The 22992-nt window shown below is 43.8% G+C and overlaps 1 protein-coding gene across 1 annotated transcript in view; it reads right to left on the bottom strand.

The window, feature by feature from the left end:
• Nucleotides 1-22992, bottom strand: part of KLHL1 (kelch like family member 1) — a 244326-nt gene that overhangs the window by 179026 nt on the left and 42308 nt on the right. Inside the window, exon 3 of the mRNA XM_048494120.1 lies at nt 15231-15413. Within this exon, the coding sequence (XP_048350077.1) occupies nt 15231-15413 (183 nt within the window). The remainder of the gene's footprint in view (nt 1-15230; nt 15414-22992) is intronic.

Raw genomic sequence — 22992 nt, 5'->3', positions numbered from 1 at the left:
GTGGCTGAGGCTTATCTGGTGAACCAGATGATTTTCTGCACTCCTACATTCCTGCTGGGTGACCTTGGGCCAGCTACAGTTCTCTCAGAACTCTCTCAGCCCCACCTACCTCACAAGGTGTCTGCTGTAGGGAGAGGAAGGGAAAGGAGTTTGTAGGCCACCTTGAGTCTCCTTACAGGAGAGAAAGGTGGGGTATAAATCCAAACTCCTCTTCTTCTAATGCAACTGTCCATATTGAGAGGATTTGGAGGCCAAACTGCATGCTAATGCATCCCTGAGTCCACCATGGCAGCATAGCACCATTATAGAATTTGTTTTTTTTAAATAATGTTTACCATGCTTGGGTGGGGATGACCTCACTGGGAACCATGGCAGTGTGAGCAAGGGCATCATGCCTCCTTTGTGCTATTTTCAAGGTTCCTGAAAATGGAGTTGGTAGAGATGTGAACCACTCATCCCCACCACCATCACAATCCCCAGCAAAACTGGGGGCCCCATGGATATTTTGAAAGGTTAAAAACTAAACTCTAAAATGGTCATTGCACCACTGTGGTGTACAGGGGCGTAACGAGGTAGCCCTGGGCAAACTGTAGCCCTGGGCAAAACCTGAGTTGGATGCCCCCCCCCCCCCATGGGCGGCCACTCCACCACAACCAATTTTTTTTTGCACCAGGATATTGGTGCCTACAGGGGGTGACATTTTTAGACATATCAGCACCAAAGTTTCAGTATATCATCAGGAGACTGTCCTTATGCTACTCCCCAAGTTTGGTGAGGTTTGGTTCAAGGAGTCCAAAGTTATGGACTCCCAAAGGGGGTGCCCCATCCCCCATTGTTTCCAATGGGAGCTAATAGGAGATGGGGCTACAGTTTTGAGGGTCCATAACTTTGCCCCCCCTGAACCAAACTGCACCAAACCTGGGGGATATCATTAGGGCAGTCTCTTAATGAGATCCTGAAAGTTTTGAGACTGTGACTTTAGAAATGTGCCCCCCCAGCCTGCAACCCCCATTGATAGAAATACAGAAAACTCAATGCAGAACAAAGATTCTTGGGCAAATTTCTGGGATGTTCCTGATAGGGGGGCAAGCATTTTAGATGTATCGCACCAAAACGTGTCAGGGTATCATTCTGGAAACTGTCCTTATGGTACCCCCTTAAAGTTTATGTAGTTTGAAGTTTTAGGGAAGTTCAAAGTTATAGGACCCTCAAAGGGAGTACCCCCCATCCTGGGCTACATTCTTTGCTAAAGCAGATGGGGGGGCTACCCTTTGAGGGGTCCCAATAACTCTTTTGACCCCCTGAACTCAAACTCGCACCAAACCTTGGGGGTGCCATCATGACAGTCTCCCAGATGATAGCCCTGAAAGCTTTGGTGCGCTGATAACGTCCAAGAATGCCCTCCCTGCAAGAACATCCCCTAAATTCTGCCCAAGAATCTTTGTTCTGCATTGAGTTTTCTGCATTGCTGTCAATGGGGGTTGCAGGCTGGGGGGGACATTTCTGAAGGCACAGTCTCAAAACTTTCAGGGTCTCATCAGGTGACTGCCCTGATGATTTTCAAGTTTAGGCAGTTTGTTCAGGGTTGTGCTCAGTTATGGACTCCTCGAAAACTGTAGTCCCCCATCTTCCTCTATTAGCTCCTCATTGGGAACAATGGGGATATTAGGCACCCCTTTTGGGAGTCCATATAACTTTGGATTCCCTGAACCAAACCTCACCAAGCTTGGGGGGTAGCATAAGGACAGTCTCCTAATGATATGCTGAAATTTTGGTGCCGCTAGCCTAAAAACTGCGCCCCTTGCAGGCCAAAAATGGAAAACCACAAAAAATACCCAAAAACGAACCCAGCATTTTGATGCCCCCCCCCACAAGGTGATGCCCTGGGCAGCTGCCCACCTTGCCCAATGGGCATTACGCCAGTGGTGGTGTATCATCGAGTTTGACCCTATGATAATGAAGAACACTGGGGAGCGGCAAGCCGGCAACCACTGGAGGAAAATTTAGCAGCGTATCCTTCTTGTGGCTTTCCTAGGAGGTCTAACCCTATGGAGCTTTTTTAACTTCAGATGTCTGAGTATTTCCAAGCCATGAACCCTAATATGTATATTTTGCTCAGGGTTGTTTTTAAAATCAGTGGTAATCACAAAAAGCACCAACTGTTTTAAATAGATGCCACATATGTTATATTTAACCAGGTGGATCGCAAGGGGAAAAGTTCCTCGCAATTAATCTTCATTCTGAGAGACGACACCATAGTAAATCCTAGTTCCGCCTCAGAAGCATTGAGGATTGAAAAGGCAAACAAGGATGTTTGGGGAATTCATTGCATAGGTAATGTGCTGTTCTTTTCTATACCCCTGAGGGCTTCAGGTGGTGGGAAATCTTGGTTCTGAAGCGTGCTGACCTATTCAACAGAAAGGTCAGTTGTCTCCTGGATATCATGTCCTTTCTCTTTTCCCTTTTAAAACATTTTAGCCATTTCTATAAGAATAAATTATTGAGCTGAATTTCTTCGATGGAGTCCCTCTTAGGCAGCACAAATATGATCCATCATTTCAGAAATGAATTTGTTACTGGCATAAGTAGTAACTCTTTTTTCCCCCCAATCCAGCATTTAATTACAGCTTCTGTTTCTACATACATTTTTGTTTACTGCTGTGTCCAAACTGTATGTTCATTTGGTTTTATGCAAGGCTGAATAACTGGAAAATTAGCACAACTCCTAAGAGTTTTAAGTGAAACTCTCTAGGAAGCAGAACACTTTCTTTCCTGCTTTCTGTTTTGACCTGCTCTGAGAAACCACTGGACGTCCAAACTCAAGTATTATTAAGAGAAATGCTCGGAATTTCCCTTTATGTCAAGTCTAACTGAAACCCACAATCCATTTCTTTTTGTCTTGTTGGGAATTGGGTGTCTGTTTTGAGTCGGTTCTGGTTTTATCACAGAGAAGTTGGAAGAGAGAAAGGGCAGAAAGGCAGGTCCTGCAGAATTTCAGAATCTTCTCAGGGAAACTCAGGCCCCTTCTGCACGTGCAGAATAATGCACTTTCAATCCGTTTTCAATGCACTTTGCAGCTGGATTTTACCATGCGGAATTGCAAAATCCACTTGCAAACAATTGTGAAAGTGGATTGAAAGTGCATTATTCTGCATGTGCGGAAGAGGCCTCAGAGTCGAGCCATGTTTCTTTCCTCCTGCCAGGCCGCCACCCTGTGGTGTGTAACGTTAAGCAATCGCAACTTACAAAAAGGTGCACTGATTCCTCTGCAAAGAGAAAATCCTCTTTTTTTAAAAAAAGAATAAGAGAATTTATTAGGAGGCAGAGGTAATGACTCAGCAGTGGAGCATTTGCTTGCCATACAAAGCTCCCAGCTTCAGTTCCCAACAACTCCTGCTAAAAGGTCAAGAAGGGGATAATATGACAGACTTTTACATAAAAATTGGAGGGTTGCTGCCAGTTTGTGCAGCCAGTATGGACCTTGAAGGGCCAAGAACTCAATTCCTAGAATCATCCAGGAATCATAGGCCCCTTCCGCACGGGCGGAATATGGCGCCCTGGGGATGGCAAAAACGCTGTCCCCAAGGAGCCGTTCGCACAGGGGGTGCAGCTGCTTTGCAGCCGTGCCACCCTCGCTCCGCCTGACAGGTGCGAAGCCGCTGTTTTCCAACCTCGCTTGGGAAACGAGGTTTTCAGAAAACGGCGGCTTGGAGCCGCTGGCATGCGAACGGCAGTGGCTCCAAGGTGCCCTCCCTCCCCCCATGTCCTCCGGCCGACTCACGTTCCGTCCTGCGGCTCCTCCGGGCGCCTGTCAGCTTCGAGGCCTGGGGGATCACGCTTTCTCTGCCCTGCGACCCCAGAGCAGTCACGCAGGGCAGGGGGGCGTGTCCCCTGGCCTTGGCGACGTGCTGGAGGGCTGCAGGACAGGAAGGTCGCCCTGACGACGGCACAGCTCTGCGCTGTCGTCCTGGCCGGTTCTGGGACCGTTCATGCGAACGGTCCCAGAGGGATCGGGTCGGCGTCATCTAAGCCGACCCGACCCCTTCCACCTCCATGCGGAAACGGCCATAGAGTTGGAGGGGCCATACAAACTATCTAAGTCCAACCCCCTGCTTCATACAGGATCGGCCTGGATAGAACTTTAGAATCGGAGAGCGGGATTCAACACAAGGCAGCTGAATGAATTCATTTGCCTAGGTCTGAAAAAAAAATTTGGAAAAAGAAATTTCCCCTCCCTAAAACAATGCTGCAAAATTTAGAGTGTTTGCCTGAGATGAGCTACGACTTGAAGGTAGGATTAATCTACCCACGGGACCTGTACTTTGCATTCATCACCAGACCAGAATCAGAAAACATGGGTCACAATAGAAATTAGAAACACTGTGGCAAACTGCCATGTTCAATTTATGACAGGCATAGCCTAATTCTGCTGGTGCAGAGACATATCTCTGACCCTTCCTTGTCTGTTCCATCTAATTTAATTTATCTCGGGGTGGGTGGGGGGTAAGCAGCAGCTTGATATGCAAAGCATTGTGTATTTTATCTAATATGGGGGGGAGGTGACTAGGGACATAAGATTTGGGGGGGGTTTGCGTGCTGCTTAAGGGGGCAAATGTGAATGACTGCTACATCTCTCACCCAAATTCTATTGTGGCTGCATAGAAAAAACAATAAAGACAGGAGCTATCTTCTTCACCACTGCGGAAAATTGGAAAAGTGCCAGTGGTGACTTCCCCCGACGCTCTGCCGAGGTTTAAAGTGTAACGAATTCTCTTTGTAGCTTATATTGCGGGGATTATGTAATGCACAGCATCTTGCTCAAACACAAAAAAGTTGTGTATGGTACTACCCCCCTCCCCTCCAATGTATGAAACTGACACGCTTTCTTGTACTTCTGTATCAATTTGCTGGAGCAGAGCGGGGAACATGTCGGCTTCTACACTTCACTTAGCAGCTTTGTCCAGGGACTAGATAGCATGCAGTTAACATTGGACATTTAAACCTTGGCGTGAACAACTAGCTGTATTGTTCGTGTTTAGGGTTGGAGATTCGGACAGTCCAAATCCGAATTTTTACCGAATCTACACTGATTCGGACAGATTCGGACGAGCAGGGTCCGAATCTGAGCTGTCCGGTCTTCTAACAGTTCGAATCCGATGGGGATTCGATCACCAGCTCGAATCTGCGTTTTTATTTTTTCTTGCGTGTTTTTTTCACGTTAAAGCGGCCTGTCACAGGGAGCGCATTTGTAAACATTATCGAAGCACCAAAATTTCAGGGTAGTCATTCAGACTGTCTCCGATGATAACTTTTCCTTCCAGTTTTGGTGCAGTTTATGAAGTTGCTAAAGTTGCATGGACCCCCCAAAGGGGTGTCCCTTATCTCCTCCATTCTTTCCAATGGGAACTAAGGAGATGAAGGGTTACCCTCTTTGAGGGGTCCATAACTCAGTTGCCCCCCCTGAACCACGTTCAACTGCACCAAATCTTGGAGTGGTATCATCAGGACAATGTGTCTCCTGATGATAGACTGAATAGCCATTGGTACCGATACATCTACAAATGCACGCCCTGCAGGCACCCCCCCAGAAATTTGCACAAGATTCTTTGTTCTTGCAGTGATCTTAGCTGCATTGCTGCAAATAGGAATTTCTGATAGAGGGCTGTGGAGCGCACATTTTTTTCATGGTAAACCTCAATTAAAACTTCTTACAGGGTATCTTCAGGACAGTCTCCTGATGATACCCTGATATTTTGGTGCTGATATGTCTAAAAATGCACCCCTGCAGGCACCCCCCAAAATTTGCCCAAAATTCTTTGTTCTGCAGTGACTTCTGCATTGCTGTCAATGGGGAAATTAAGTGGAGGGTGGGGTGCACATTTATCACAAGGTACAGTCAATATTGAATGTTCAGGGTATCTTCAGAGAGAGTTCTTTGATGACACCATCCAGGTTTGGAGGAACTTTGCTTATGGGGGCAGTGGGAGATGAACCCTACCCATAAACATTGAACCCCTTAGCAATCGGTCACTGGAAACCTGGGATGGTGTCATGAAGAGAGACTCTCCTGAAGAGACCCTGAAAGTTTTGTGGGGTTACCATGAGAAATGTGCACTCCATTATAGTCTCCTCCCCACAGAAATTTCCCATTGGCTGCAATGGAGCCAGCCAGCCACTACAGAGCAGGAATCTGGGGAAATTTCTTTAAGTGACTCGTGAGGGGTGCAGTTTTAGAGTTACCTGATCACCAAAATTTCAGGGTATCATACAAGTACTGTCCCTATGATACTCCCCAAGTTTGGTGAAGTTTGGTTCACGGGGTCCAAAGTTATGGACCTTCAAAAGTGTAGCCCCCATCTCCTGTTAGCTTCCATTGGAAACAATGGGGATGGGGCACCCCTTTCGAGTGGGCTCAATAACGGGTTCCTGAATCAAACTGTACCAAACTTTGGGGAGAATCATTCGCAGGACAGTCTCCAGGATGATATCCTTGAAAGTTTGGTGCTGCTAGCTTTAAAATTGCACCCCCTGCAGGCCAAAACGTGTAAAAATACCAAAAATTCAAAAAATAATAAAACGGACCCGAATTTTTCGGATTTACCTGAATTTTCGGGCATATCCGAATCGGCTATGATTCGGATTTGGGCATACAAATCATTTTATGCCCCAAAATACCCAAATCCGAATTTTACCGAATTTTTTAAGTATTGACCAACCCTATCATGTATCGTTCAGCCAACATTCCTTTTGCATCATGTTTATCCATTTGTGGAACTGCTCGTTGGCTTTTTAGGCTGTTGGTTTAAACCATGATGTGCAAGAGTCGCTTGGGCAAATCAAGGATATTTGAGACATTCCGGTTGATTCCCCACTGGCAGAATCAACCTAGGACAGGGATGGCCAACCTATGACGCCCCAGATGTTCGTGGACTACAATTTCCATCAGCCCCTGCCAATTGGCCATGTTGGCAGGGGCTGATGGGAATTGTAGTCTATGAACATCTGGAGTGCCATAGGTTGGCTGCCCCAGACCTAGGATTGAACTGGGACCATCTCGCCTAAATACAATTACCTCAAGTTTGATTCCAGAGTCAACTCCCTCACAGCAGCTCGAGGTCCTCTGTTGTTGGAAATCCATGATCAGAGTGGCAGGATCACCTTCAGTGCTCTCTTTTTTTCTGTGTTCCCCTCATTCCCGATTGGCTGTTGCTTTAGATCGGGAACATGAACGTGCATTCCTTTTTTTGTTTTGTTTTTATGCTATGGCTACATAGCCATGTTGTCACAAAGCAGGGCTCTATGTAGCTAGAAACAGCACATAATCATGTGCTCATTGATTGCATGGTCGTGGCTTCGAATGCAAGAGGAAAGAATAAAAAAGGTGCACTTTTGCCAGTCGTGAGTCTCCCGTTTTGTGCATGGCCAAGACACTTAGCCGTGACTGGCTGATGACACGAATGGGAGAATCACGGTGGGTTAGGATTCCCCATGATACTAGGTTTGTCCTGTGTTCACCCTAGAACAACAGAAATAGGTGTACCTCCTTGGTGGTTTTAAAAATATAATGGGAAGAGGAAAAGCTGGAACAAACATGAGTTGGACACAGGAGCTGTGAGGAGTTCCAGGAAAACTCAGAGACTATCCTAGGTCAATTCTGCCAGTACAGATTTGACCTCCATGGACTTTCTGAGGATATCTGGGAACATGAACTATATGTACAGTTTATGTAGCTCAGGCTAGCCAGATCTTGTCACATTTAAGAAGCTCAGCAGGGTTGGCACTGGTTAGTATTGGGATGGGAGACTATCATGGAAGTACAGGGTTGCTATGTGTGACGAATGCACTTATACTGCATTCAGATTACAGGGTGGACCCGCCCCTTTAAGAGTTAAGCCCTGGCCAGCCCTGATTGGCCAGAGGAAAAAAGGCAGAGTCTTTATAAACTGTCAGCGCTAGAGCTGAGGGGTTCTTTTCTTTGGAGTCTTCTATGACCGTTTTGGCTCTATGGTATGAGCTAAAGCTTTGTGCCCAGCTGGGTACTTTTGAGGCAGAGTGAAGAGCATCCACAGAGATCTCTCACTGCTGTGTTAGGAATAGCTGAGGAGGCTATTCAGTGATTAAAACCCTGAGTTTGGAGGCGTGTGTCCGCCCTCAGGTGTTTGGTTTTATTTGTGAGGGAAACCTCTAAAGTCTGTAGGTCTGCCCTCAAAGTGAACATCAGTTTTTGGGAGGCCCAAATCCTGTGGCTGCATAGCCAAGTTTTGGGATTGTGGAGAGAGGGAGGCTGTAATGCCTGAATCCCACAGGGGCTTAAAACTGGAGTGCTTTTATTTTTTTGTGAGGGAGGAACAGCTGGACTGGAGGTTTTATTTTGAAGTGGGAGTGTGAAATCTCCACAGTACCATCTTCTTTGAGGAAACATCTTTGTGAAAAGTAAAACCTAAGTGAAGTGCCTGAAACCGTTCAGTTTAAAAACAATATTTCTCTGCAACCGCTAAGCTTAAGACAAACTGACTCTGTAACCGTTAAGCTTAAGCGAACTCTTTGCAACCAACACGCTTATTACCTCTCCAGTTTACCTGAGAAGCCTCTGTGATTAAGCCAGCAAATAAACGTTTTACGTTTTTGTGCTATACAAACCTCTCCAGTCTTTTATTTGTCTGTGTGTCTGTGTTCCCCAGTCAGGGTGGTGTCCATTTAAAAGCAGTTTTGTGGGCTTTATAATATTATTGGTGGCAGCGCAGAAAGCAGAACTTATATATAAGTGCTTACGTTACACTATGCAAAGGCAGACAATGCCAAATCACCTCTGTTCATCTCTTGCTTTCAAAACTCTATGGGGTCACCATAGGATGTGACTTAATGCACTTTCAATCCACTCTCACAATTTTTTGCAAGTGGATTTTGCTATGCCGCACAGCTGCAAAGTGCACTGAAAGTGGATTGAAAGTGGACTATTGTGCATGTGCGGAAGGGGCCTAAACATCTCTTGGCTTGAAAACACTAAGTTGACTGCAACTCAGTCGCCCTTTTCATCATCAAAGGAATTGGATGCACCCAAGCATGCAGCCAGGCATGCAGCCCGGCATGCAGCTGTTGAAAATTCACAGCCTCTATAGAGAGCAAATTGTGATCACATGAAATCTGACTTCACTCGTCTGTGATACCTGGAATGTATTTTTTTTTTCTTCTGGACTTGTTAGCTCTACATTGGTTTTATTCATCCCTGCTTTCTGCTTGTGTGCTATGTTCGCTTATTGCAGTCTACAGCACATCTCTATTGTGGCAAAGAAACAGCCCAAACATGATGAAGCAGTAAACAGTGCATCTGCTCCTGATTCACTGAGCAATATCACCCTGCCTCCAGAACCTGTTCCTGGTGTCAGATTCCTGGGTTGAGTTCAGACTAAATGAATGGGAGGGAGGCAACTATAGTGTTTGAGAGAAAATATTTATTTCTATACAGTCCCATGTGTTTCGCATGAGCTTCACTGGAATGGTGTAATTTCAAAGACAGTATGCAATGCTTTCTTTCTCTTCTAAAAGCACAATGGGAATGGCATTGGGCTATTAAAAAGAGAAAGAGAAAATTGCATACAGTCTTTGGAGTTACATTGTTCTGGTGAAGCTCATGTGAAACACGTAGGGGTGTAAAAACCATAAATATTTTCCCTCAAGCACCATCATTTGTTTGTTTACATTGGTTCTTTTCCTTTGTTTTGCTTTGTGCGGCCCGTATCTCTTTTTTTTTCATCCAGACTAAACTAACAATTTTCACTGTAGAAAGGATATTACTTCCAAGAAACACTGGCTGAAGCCTTTACTACTTAACTGAACTCCAGTGATCCTAAATCAATATGCATGGTGTAGCATGGTGTAGCATGGTGTAGTTGTTAAGAGTCGTGGACTCTAATCTGGAGAACCAGGTTTGGTTTCCCACTCCTCCACCTGAGTGGAGGACTCTAATCTGGCAAACCAGGTTCAATTCCCTACTCTTTGGCCTTTTCTGCACGGGTGGTAAAGAGCACCCCAGGCACACTAAGAACAGTGTCCCAGGGGAGATAACGTGCAGTGCATTATTGACTCAGATTCTGTCCTTCTCACTATATGTATCTCAAGACATGTCATCTACAAAGAGATTTCATGTAGTTAACTTCATATTAATGTTTTTTAACCTTTTTACTCTGCTTCTGAATGGCCTGTGAACTGAACTTACAAGTTCCACCAGTTCCTCCTTCCAATGTAGACCTTCATCCTGTTCCACAGTGTCCCCTATTCTCGACTCTATGGAAACCAGTGGGCCACAGTTAGGCCCCTTCCGCACATGCAGAATAATGCACTTTCAATCCACTTTCAATGCACTTTGCAGCTGGATTTTACTGTGCAAAATGACAAAAGCCACTTGCAAACAATTGTGAAAGTGGATTGAAAATGCATTGTTCTGCATGTGCAGAAGAGATCTTAGAAGAGGGAGGCAGGAAACTTCCATTCCACAACTGAAGAATTTAACCTAGATCCAACCTACTGAAACCCAAAGTTTGCACATCTACTCTTAATAGCTAAATTTCAGTCCAATAGCACCATAGAGACCCAACAAGTTGTGTGTGTGTGTGTGGGGGGGGGGGGATTTCTTGAGCTTTTGAGAGTCATAACTCCCTTTGGCAGATACCTGATGTCTGATGAAGGGAGACTTTGATTTCTGGAAAGCTCAGACCTCTCAAAAAAATTTTTTGATGGTCTCTGTGCTACTTGACTCAGATCTAACTGTTTTTTGGCCAACCAATGGCTACCCTCTGGACAATCTACTCTTAATAGTGATTTATGATCTATTTAATGTGCACATCTATTAGGGTATAAAATGTTATGCGTACCCTCTTTTCATTTTCTGTGCTGGCCAACAGCAGTATTGTAAGTGCTTCAACATCTCTCCTCCCCACCCCCCACCACCCATGTGTGGCATCTATTTCAACATTTGATGTTTTTTCCCTAATTACTGCTTGTTCAAAAACAGCCCTGAGCGAAATATGCACAGTTTAGTAACATCCTGACTTCTGAAGTTCAAAAAGCCCCATACGATTAAGCTTGTCCAGTCCTGGATAGCCCCAAGCAAGTCTAATCTTGTCAGATTTCAGAAGCTAAGCAAGGTCAGCTCTAGTCAGTATTTGGATGGACCAAGAAGTACTAGGATTGTGATATGCACATTTCTTGCCATGAAAACCCTACAGGGTCGCCACAATGGGACAGTTGTGACTTGACAGCACAAACACATTAAAGGGTTAGATCCAAAGGTTTGCGGAGTCCAATATTCTGTGTTTATCAGAACCAGATCCTCCTAGGAAAGCCACAAGAAGGGTAAGCAGCTTCATTCCCCTCCTGTGGTTGCCAGCTTGCCATAACTGATTTTCAGCTCCTGTACCAACTATACAATGAATTCTTGCTCTGTTGTTCAAATTTATCCAGTTATTTCACAGCCTGCAAATTTAATTTGAGCAAGGCCTGTGTGCTGTGGCTATAGCGTATGTGTTGGTAATTCCAGATAGAATTCCACTGGCAGTGGACTCCAGGTAGATTAGAAGTCAGAAATAATAAACAAGCATGTCTGTACTTTAAACGACAATGCTGAAATGTGATCCAGCTTTTATTTCATGGTCAAGTTTATATTTATTAGAGGAATTCTCATCAGATCTAAAAAAAGAGAGAGAGGTGGATATACCCTCGAATTGAAACAAGTGCAGAACTAAATTCACTGCAGGCAAACATGGATACCAATATTGCTATTAAACTCGGCATTAAAAGTGTGCTGGGCACTGGGGGAACCCAACACAACCTTTAAAAAAAAATCTACATCAGTTTCCACCCACCAAATGCTTTATCACTGCATTGGAACTTCCCAAGAATATATATCCCGGCCTGAGCCTCACATTTGACCCCAGTGGAGGGGGAATTCCGCTGGTGTGTGATGGCCACGGCCCTCCCCCCCAGCCCTGGAACATTGCACTGGATCATGTGTCAACATCCCAGGGCCCCTACCACAGCTGCTGGTGTAGCGGGGCCGAGCCATGGCTGTGGCCAGGGGAGGAGTCAACTAGTCAGCTCCCTCCCAGTCTGCCAGAGGCCCAAACTTTGGACTTAAGCCTCCCTTTTAAGCAGTGCAAGTCTATTGAAGCCCACAGACACTTCTCAGTGGCATGGAGGCTTTTTCACTTTCTGAGCCTCCTCATGCTGCTGGAAAGTCTCTTTGGAGGTGGCTGCTGTATTGCTGCCAGGAGCCTGGCTCTTGGATGGGACTGCAGGTCTTTTTCTTTTCTTTTTCTTTTTTTTTGGCCCAGTTGGCCCAGTTGAGAGTCTACAGTCAGACATCTCAAAAAAACATGAATGAAAAAGAAAAAAAAATCACGAAACTTCTGAAGGTAATACGTTGGAGCCAAAGAAAAATACCCACACATTCAAGGTTATAAGATATTTCCACCCGTTTCTCCACTGCTGCAGAAGCACTTCAACTTTCCCACAGTTCTGCTTCTGGGGAAAGCCCATGTTGCAAGAGGAGCTTTTCACGGGAATATTTTTTGCTTCAGCAGGATTGCCCTGGAGAAGATCTGGATTTCCATGCATGGAATTTAGACTCATACTTCCAATGAAAAACAAAACACAGCTATCATTTATTTATTTGTTGTATTTATGTATTTAAAATATTATTATTATTGAAAATAATTTTATTGTGTGTGTGTGTGTGTGTGTGTGTGTGTGTGTGTGTGTGTGTGTGTGAAGTGCTATCCAGTCACAGCCAAATTACGGTGATTAAGGTAAGTGAGAAACAGAGTTGGTTTGCCGTTGCCTTCCTCTGCAGAGCCTTCCTTGGTGGTCTCCCTTCCAAGTACTGACCCTGCTTACTTTCCAAGATCTGATGAGGTCAGGCCATACCAATGGCACCATCTGTCTCCTAGCCCCTTTTGAGCCATGAAGTACTTGTGTGCTTTCAAGTCGCAACTAGCTTACACTGACCCCAGTGAGGGGCTTTCAAGACAAGTGAGAAGCAGAGGTGGTTTGCTGTTGCCTTCAAGGGAGAGCCACTGGGTGGTCTCCCTTCCGCACTGAGCCACCGCTTAGACTTCCAGGCATCTGAATTAAAATAAATAAAACAATGCTTTTCTCCTTCCCATTGTATGTTTAGGGTGGCATCTTACTGACTATTCAGATATCTCTCTTTCAAGATAGATTTTCAAAGATTTTGAACAGATTTAGATTTTCAAAGATTTAGAACAGATTTTCAAAGTCTTGGAATAGTCACATGACAAGGTAATTTTTGCAACCTTCACAACATGCAACCTTTATAACATGAGTTTCCTGAACATGAAAAAAGTAAATAATAGACAGGAATGCCCCCAAATATCTATGGCAGGATATTTGATTGGCCTTTGATTCATTTTCCCACAAAAAAAATAACCCACAAGAATTCACCTCCTGGATTTTCTTGTCCACGCAAGAAAATCCAGCAATAGACCTGTGATTATGGAACATTTGATATGTGGATCTAACCTAACTAGTCTCATTTGTAGCATGGAAGTATATTTTCTTCCAATGCTACACAGCAATGCATTGACAGAACACGCCCATTTTACTTCCTCTCCAGACAGGAGCTAGAAGTAACTACTATTTTATGCAGCTTGCAAAGTTAACAGTAAAGTCCTAAGCAGAGTTACACCCCTGCTATGTCCACTTAAGTCAATAGGTTTAGAAAAGTGTAACTCTCTGTAGAATATAGCATAATATTTACAGAGCTAAATCTGGTAAGCTGTAATCAGGCAAGACAGATCTTTCTACAAACCTGAAAATGCCCCAGGTTTGCAGAAAAATGTGAACCCTTAAAAAATTACATTGGATGGGGTTAAAAATTCTAAATGATAAAAGGATTCCCTGTAGCTTTAACAAACAAATCCCCTCAGTGGCTGTTGCTAGACAACCACAGCATTCCAAGCTGAATTTCAGTCAGTGGAAGGCATAGGAAGGGGGGGGGTGTTTTGGCCTTTGAGGGAAGATTCATTGGGGGCAGGCCTTATTAAGGCTCATTCCATATGGGGCAAAAAACAGCTGTGTGAAAACGGTGTGAAAATGGTGTAAAATGGTTTAAAACGGTGTAAAAGGGTTTATACTGTTTTCAAACCATTTTCACACCACTGTTTTTGGCCCATGCGGAATCAGCCTAAGATTGCCAGCTCCAGGTTGGGCTGAATATTTGAGGAGAGAGGAATCTTAATTGCCTAATCTGTTTGTTACACATTTGCATTCTTGTCACATCAAGACCCTACAAACAATGGATTTTCTGCCATTTAAATACTGATATTTATACTGTCAAAAGTATACTGTCAAAAGTGAGAAGTAGAAACACTGAGATTTGAAACAGCTGACAAATTGATTCTAATTATCTTCTTTTCACTGAAGCTATCAGAAACCATTTTAAAGTTTAATCCATGGTCCATTCCACACAACCTAAATTCGACATCCTGGGGATGCTTAAAAAAGGTGTCCTGGGAAGGCACTCTACAGGTGTCTTTTTTTCACAGTGGTTCAAATGCTTTTTCCCCTAAGCCACCTGCGAGATGTCTCCTGTCTGGCTGTGCAGAATGCAAAGCTCAGGAGGTATCTTATTGTTCCTGCCTGACTGTTTTGTTCTCTGGTCGATTTCACCCTCAGCTTGCATTTTGTGTGCAGCTGAAGGGATTCTTCTTGTTGCCATTTGCTGAAGGTTGCCCCAGAATGTTTGCTCTGATCCTGGGTACCTTTTCACCCCAAAAAGTACATAGTTGTACTCAGCTGGTCCTGCCAATTCCGGCAATATATAGTTTTCCTATTTTTTTTTAATTGATGAGTTATCTCTGTAGCTATGCAGACACAAATATGAGAATCTTCGCTTCTCAGAAGACCCGTCTACCTCCCATTAAGCAAAACTGGGTTGACCAGCCCTCCATGGACAGACTTCTTGTGTGTTTGTGTGTGTGCAGTAAGACATGTGGACAAGCAACTTAATTTTGAACACTCAAATTATGGATTTTGGGATTATCCTTAATCACTATATTATCCATAATAATACACACAGTGGCATCTGGGAAAAATTCAATATGAACATTAAATGCTAGCAGTACCCTCAGGTTTTTAATAAAGTGCAGTTCTGTGAGCCCATCAGATTTCCGACATTTCCTTTTACCACACCGGTGCTGTATGTCATCACTTACCTGTGCGCAGGTATCTTACGGTTCCCAGCAATCAGGATAACATCACAGAGTTGCTGTTGCTTCAGGTAGCTTTCCATCTTCCGGAAGGTCTGTTCAGCGTGGTGCACAGCTTGATAGAACTCCTCCGAACAACTGGAGTCCATATCACATTGGGGAGTCAAGGGAAGGCCAGTTGATGACAACCTGTGAACCCACACAAATGGGAGAATAAAGGAGAAAAAAATCAACTGTAATGAAGTATTCTGGGAGCAGTGACTTAACTGCAGTATTTCAAGGCTGATAAGGAAAAAGCTCAATGTGTCCTCCTGTTTTCAATGCTGAGAATCAATAGGCCAAAACTTTTTTGTTCAACTCAATTAACTAAACAGCTGGTGGGTCACTACTGAGATCTCTCTCTCTCTCTCTCTCTCTCTCCATCAAATCACATTGATTTTTCATGGCAAGAGTCATTCAGAGGTCCTTTGCCATTGCTTGTCTCTGAGCAGCTACCCTTCTTCCTTGATGGTCTCCCTTATAACTACTAGAAAAGGATGATACTGCTTAGCTTCCAAGATCAGAAAGAATTGAGGGAGCCTGGGCTACCCAGGTCAGGGCATAAATAATCATTAGTCTCTATTTTTTTAAAAAATTCCTGGATCATCAGATTGTGCTTCTAACAACTTCTGCACCAAAAGTTTCCATCTAATATCATGCTCTTACTATCCTCGTGAGCTTCAAAACTGAGTGGTGGTGCTTTGTTGAGGTGAAAATCCATGAAATGGGTCTATCATTGGACGCATTGGCTTTAATGAATGCCAATGAGCTAAAGCTGACTATCAAAAAGAGATTATATGATCTCGAGTATAGTTACCTGATGCAGCAGGCAAATAAACGCTACTCTCCCTTGCACTTGGGTATACCGCTAAAACCGTATACCATGGCTAGATATTTCCATTTGGTTTTAGAATCTAAATTGCGACGAGCTCTGACTCTTGCCAAGTGCAATATTCTCCCTTCAGCTACCACTCAGGGTAGAATACAGAAAGTGCCCTTTAATGAAAGACTTTGTCCCTGCAGTTCAGCTTATGAAGAATCAATCCAACACATGATATTATATTGCCCGTTACACAGCTTAGCCAGAAATAAATATCTAGACCCGTCGTTAAAACCCCCCAGTGATAATGCCCTGATAAATATCAATTTGAAATTGAAGTGAACTAATGCTGGATTGTGGATCTGCAAAGTGCGATTTGGAAAGCGTTAGGCCTAACTTTTGTGCTCTGTCATTCGCAAACGCTTATAACTGTACTGGAGATTGTATTTATTACACTGGTGTTGCCACTGTTGCTGTTGTATTGTTGCTGTTGTTGTAATTACGCCATTAAAGGTTTATAAACTACATTCAGGAATTATTTTTTTGGTTCTCTGATGATAACTCCTGCCATGGGGAAAAGCACCTCTTTTCACAGGAAGTCTCCATGCCAGGCAGAAAGCATCCCTTTAAAAGATGGGTGGGAAGAAACAAGCAAACGACTAAGGGAGACGGTGTGGTCATCAAGCAGAGCTGCTTCAAGGCAACAAGCAGGAAGGCTGTCTAAAATGCTGTCCTCTGATTAATGACATTCCTGATGTAGTTTTAACATATAGACAAAGAATCTGGACATTAATGACAAGAACTGGGAATACAGGTATCAGCAATGGGACAAAGAGATCAGGCGGTGTCAGCAAAAACCCTCCTACTCATACCTGCTCCAAGGGAGGGTGGAATACTGGAGCCCTTCCAGGAGCCAAGTTGGGATTTGGGGAATTTGGGGAAGATCTGCCTGCTGCTTATTAGGGAAGCCCCAAAGTCCATTGTGTCCTCCACCCCAGAATCACAGGGCTTGGGAGAAAATGGGCTGAGAGCTAGTAGGTACCATGATAGCTCAGAACTTTAAGAGTGGAATCCAAAGGGAGGGCTAATGGAGCCCTGGAAGTGGTTCAGGACTGTGCCAACATGGGTACCCAGTCCACTGGAGTAAAGGGCAAATATGCCAGCAGAGGGGCTATGATGCTGGTAACGGGGTGCTGTGCAAATGTGTGGCACCTGAACCCAGATGTTGCCATGCATGTCAATACTCTTCTGCTGCAGGAGCCCACATGGGTGACATGCCACTTTTTGGCATGGAATAGTCCATTAAGCAGCAAGTGGGGGATTCAGGTTGGGCTCCCAATTCCCAGCCAAGAGCAGGAGATCCTCAGTTTTGCAGCCCCTCCCTCTGGTGCCGTTCAGCAAGCTGGTAGGGGAACTTACCAGCAGTAAATTTGAGCCAAGTTCTTTGTGGTCAGCAACATGGCAATGTGACTTCTGATGTGCACCAGAAGTGATGTCATCATGTTGTCAGTGACCATGGGGACACTGATATTTTGGCAAAACTCTATAGCCGTGGTGGCAAACCTTTGGCACTCCAGATGTTATGGACTACAATTCCCATCAGCCCCTACCAGTATGGCCAATTGGCCATGCTGGCAGGGGCTGATAGGAATTGTAGTCCATAACATCTGGAGTGCCAAAGGTTTGCCACCACTGCTCTATAGTAAAAAAGCTTCTACCATAGAGCTTTGCCCCAATACCAGAGCATCTCTGCAGTAGTCAGCAGCATGATGACATCACTTTTGGTAATCATAGCAAAGAACTAGACCTAAGTTTACTGCAGCAGAATTGCCCCCACCCCATCCTCAAACCTCTGCCAGTTGACAGGGGGTATCTGGCAGCACTAAAGTCTCATCCAGAGGTTGGCAACCATATCCATCGAGGAGGCCACATACACAGATGTATATAAAGCCTTCCATGTATATACACTTTGCTGCATAGGGAATTGTTTGCATGAATAGGTGTATGCATGGGACAGGTATGCATAAACTCCTCCCCCTCCCTTGCATGCCATCCCTCATTCCCTCCCTCTCCTTGCATGTCACCCCTCCTCCTCTGAGCCCCTTGGGGGCGGGGCGGTATACAAATTTAATAAATAAATAAATACATACATACATACATACATACATACATACATACATACATACATACATACATACATACATACATACTTTGGACATTTATATTGCCACCTTAAACTTTACAGGACTTTAACTAAGCCCACTGTCCAGACCTTTCCCACAGGAAGTACTGGGCGTCCTTAGTCCTGCTGAGGAACCAGAGTTGAGTCAGTCTGTTGCTTGACCCAGGAAGCTGGACTCAGTCATCTGCCATGATTGGTTGGTTGATTATAATCAGATGAAAGTTTCATCATCCCATGATGGATAGCTGATGGTACCTGACCTCAGTGTTGCCAAGTGCTCAGCACCAACCATGTTGCAACTAGTGCTGGTAAACACACACCTGTTCACATACAGCAGGAGTTGTGCATGGCTGCCACTGAATAAGCAAATCTGTAGGAGGAGGAAGAAGCTGATTTCCCCTAGCATTTATTTGTTACAATACACATTCAGGAAGTAATATCTGAGATTGGAAGATGTTCTGAATTGGTTCCAGCTAAATCCTGCATTCACATGCTACACAGATACCAATTGTCAACTGTAGAAAATGCACTGTTTCCTTGTAACCGAAAAGAAAAGATAAGCATTACATCCCCAGCAACTTGAATACGTCAAATGTAACTGTAAATTCCTCAGGCGGCGACAATCTGCTGTACCACAAAACAGATTAATCTCCCAGTCGTGTGTGTGTGTTACAGCATTGTCATGTTTTAATTTAGTTCCCACACCTGAGAGCTGAAGCTATGCAAATACTATAAATACAGTTAAATAGCTCCCTGAGCTCCAAAAAAATGAATGATGGAAGCACATTATGCGAAAATTAGCCTATCTGGGCTTACATCTCGATTCTTTGTTAATGTTGACTCCTAGAGAGATATTAAGCAAAATTAAAATATGCCTTTTTGAGCAGGAATAGCAGTGGCTCTTTAGCCATGCAAACCAGTCCTGTTCTCCATTATATTCTGGAATCACTCTTAAACCAGGTCAAATGGCATGCTACCTTCATCTGTTGGTTGAACCCAAACAAAGATGGGCCTTTACCAGGGCCAGATGTAACCTTTATCCATCAGCTCAATATTACGGTCAATTTTCTAAAGCACTGTATACTGATAAAGTTTGCACAGCATATTTCACCCAGCAAGGGTTGTCCTTTGTTGGTTAAATCCACTCATAATATAAGAGCAATTATGGCCCAAATTCTTAATACTGACAATCCTTTGATTGTGCAAAGCATCACTCACTTTTTAGTAAGGGCATTGAATGCCTGATTAATGAATTTGTTATTCAGTTTTTATGATGTGTTTATGCCCAATAAAGGTTTTGAGTCTGAATCTACAAGTACTTAGATAGTTTAAAAGCAAAGTCCCATGTTCAGTTACAGACATGACTATCTATTGTTTCCACTGTCTGACCATAATTACATCATCAGACCTGTTTTAATAGCGACTGACTCTCTGTGTGTAAAGTGCTGTCAATTTGCAACTGACTTAGGGCAACCCCAGGGGCTCTTGAGGCAAGTGAGAAGCAGAGGTGGTTTGCCATTGCCTTCCTCTGCAGAGTCTTCCTTGGTGGTTTCCCTTCCAAGTCTTGATCCTACTTAGTTTCTGAGATCTGAGGAGATCAGACTATGCCACACTGTCTTCCCTCCTGACAGCACAAATGCCCACATTATAATGCCACATTTGCATCAGTTCAGAAAAGTGCTGAATCTCATGAATTCATTCCTCTAGTAGATATGACCATGTGATAGAGCATCTGTGAGCCATGAAGAAGTTCCCATATTCAACTACTGCAATTGAAACCAATGTGAAAGACCTCCATTTGGGACCCTGGAGAGCCAGTGTGTGTAGACAATACTGATTTTGTTGGACCACAGGTTTGACCCAGTATAAAGCAGGTTCCTGACCTCTTTCCCTGGCAAATTCAAGACAACCCAACCACCATTCATTTGACCAGGAAATGTTTGCACATATGTGCATTTGTCCCAGTGTCCAAATGCATGTCCAACTGATAGGCACTCTGAATTATTCTCAGCTGAGGTTGCTAGTTCGGTGCTGGGGAATAGCTAGAGATTTGGGGGTGGAGCCTGAGCAGGGTGGGGCTTGTGAAAGGGAGAGACCTCAGCGGGGTATAGTGCACAGAGGACATCCTCCAAAGCAGCCATTTTCTCCAGGGATACTGAGCTTCATAGCCTCAGTTATAATTCCAGGAGGTCTCCATACCCCACCTGGAGGCTTACAACCCTACTTTCATCTGAAGAGACACCCAGAGGTGCATTTCTATCCACAACCTGACTGGGATGATTAACTTCATGCTCAAAACCACAATCCAGATATTTGCAATATGTTATTTCAGCAAGGTTAAAATTCTGCAAAACCATGCAAAAATATTTTTTTTCTAAACTGAAAGATAAATCATTTATCTTGGAGCCAATAAAACTTTGCTATGTATAAAATATTAAAATGTCTTAATAGGAACACATGTTTTCAGAATTCCAATTTAGCGCAACACTTTAAAAATGCATGCAACCCCTACGAAACCTTTGATTCTTGAATCTCTTGGATGTTAGTTAACGCTACCGGGTTCTGTCTATTAAAATTTTTCCAGTGGTCAGTGTTTTCTAACACTCCCAAGAGTTTAATTTAAAAAAGCAAACCAGCTCTGATAACCAGCCTAGTAACTTTAATTTACTAATGCTGTCAGAACCCCAAAGTGACAGGGAAGGAAAAGAAGATGAAAGGGATGTTCTTAAAACACCTTTTATAAAAGAAGTGGGGGAAAGTTGCTATTTGTTTCTAAAATCACAAATGGACAGGACACACTGGATGGAAAAAACTATATGTGTATTTATCTACATTATATATCTATATCGATATAGTGAAAAACCGCTAAACACTAGCTTCTTCAACTATTAGAAACTGACTAGAACCCAATTGTTACCTCCAGTGGCAAGATTTGTATTAGCTAGTTCCAATCAATGGATATTTAGTTTTGCTAACAGCTTGAAGTAAATTGTCAAATTTATTCCCAACAGAGAATTTTGTAAGTGGTTTTATCTATTATTTTATTCTACAACCTCCTAAGTACCTCTTATGTTATATATGTTAGTTCCAACTATGCCAGTAATAGTTTCTGTTTGTTAGTGGAAAATCAGAGGTGCCACACCATATCCATTGAAACAAGAAAGGACCTTAATAGAAAATGAAGATCATCATGGTATTGTCATAGCTGACTACAGTAATGCTAAATGTCAATTGGCAATCAGTTCAAGCTTTTCACTAGGGTCAGTAACATCAGAAATCAGCAAAGTACCATGCACTGACAAGAGGACAATCAATGGCTGGAATTCTTGGAACTAACCACAAGTGTCACCAATAATTTCTTGCCCATGGAGCTAGGAGCCAGCTACTACTAATTCATATAAGTCTGATTCACAGTTGACCACAGAAGTTCTAAACTGCATTGCAAAATTTTGTGGGTGGATGCTCTCAGGTTTCCGCACCTTCCCTACTGAATGCCCAACCCCGTGGTGGCGAACCTTTGGCACTCCAGATGTTATGGCCTACAATTCCCATCAGTCCCTGCCAGCATGGCCAATCGTAGGGGCTGATGGGAATTGTAGTCCATAACATCTGGAGTGCCAAAGGTTCGCCACCACTGGCCCAACCTATCCAACAGCAAGGGAAAAGAAACATATAAGAGAGGTACTTGGAACCTCTTTTGGGAACAGGGTTGGGTGGTTGGTTCCTTTGTCAGATACCCTCATTTTCTGACAAAGTTAGGCTGATTCCGCATGGGCCAAAAACAGTGGTGTGAAAATGGTGTGAAAACAGTATAAACCCTTTTACACCATTTTAAACCCTTTTACACCATTTTCACACCGTTTCCACACTGCTGTTTTTGGCCCATGCGGAATCAGCCTTAGATTTGGCACTTGAAACTAAGCTCATACCCCCCCAATAATCTTGTTTGTCTCTATTTGTAAAATGTTTTCAATCCCCCCCCTTTACAATGATGTATGTCTGCACTCACCCCCTCAAAAACAATTCACGGATGCCATTATGTGTTTCCCCCCTTTTTGAGTTAGCTTCAGGCTGTGACTCTCAACACCTTGAATAATTGGTGCTTTGAAGATTAATCCCCCCGAAATAAATAAATACACAGTGGCGTAGGAGATTAATAAATACACAGTGGCGTAGGAGGTTAAGAGCTCGTGTATCTAATCTGGAGGAACCGGGTTTGATTCCCAGCTCTGCCACCTGAGCTGTGGAGGCTTATCTGGGGAATTCAGATTAGCCTGTGCACTCCCACACACACCAGCTGGGTGACCTTGGGCTAGTCACAGTTCTTCTGAGCTCTCTCAGCCCCACCCACCTCACAGGGTGTTTGTTGTGAGGGTGGAAGGGCAAGGAGATTGTAAGCCCCTTTGAGTCTCCTGCAGGAGAGAAAGGGGGATATAAATCCAAACTCTTCTTCTTCTTCTTCTTCTTCTTCTTCTAAACAGATGAGAGGTGAGCTCAGTAATGTTATAAAATGGTGCCAAGGAGGAAATTCCAGGACAGCATGGAGGCGTGGGTAGCAGTAAATAGATTGCATAGCAAGTGAAGCTGTTTTGAAAACATTTCAATGGAAAAATCATTTTAAAAGTGGATTCACTGAAAATTTGCTGATAATAAAATGTTTTTGGAACCAATGGGGGGGGGGGGAGAGAACGCAGAACTCCACGGAGGAAATGTTTTATTTCTTGTCT

The sequence above is a fragment of the Sphaerodactylus townsendi genome, linkage group LG04 (genome assembly GCF_021028975.2).
Source record: "Sphaerodactylus townsendi isolate TG3544 linkage group LG04, MPM_Stown_v2.3, whole genome shotgun sequence".
Lineage (NCBI taxonomy): Eukaryota > Metazoa > Chordata > Lepidosauria > Squamata > Sphaerodactylidae > Sphaerodactylus > Sphaerodactylus townsendi.
The sequence above is the reverse complement of the archived record's forward strand: the minus strand, read 5'-3'. Positions and strand labels throughout refer to the sequence as shown.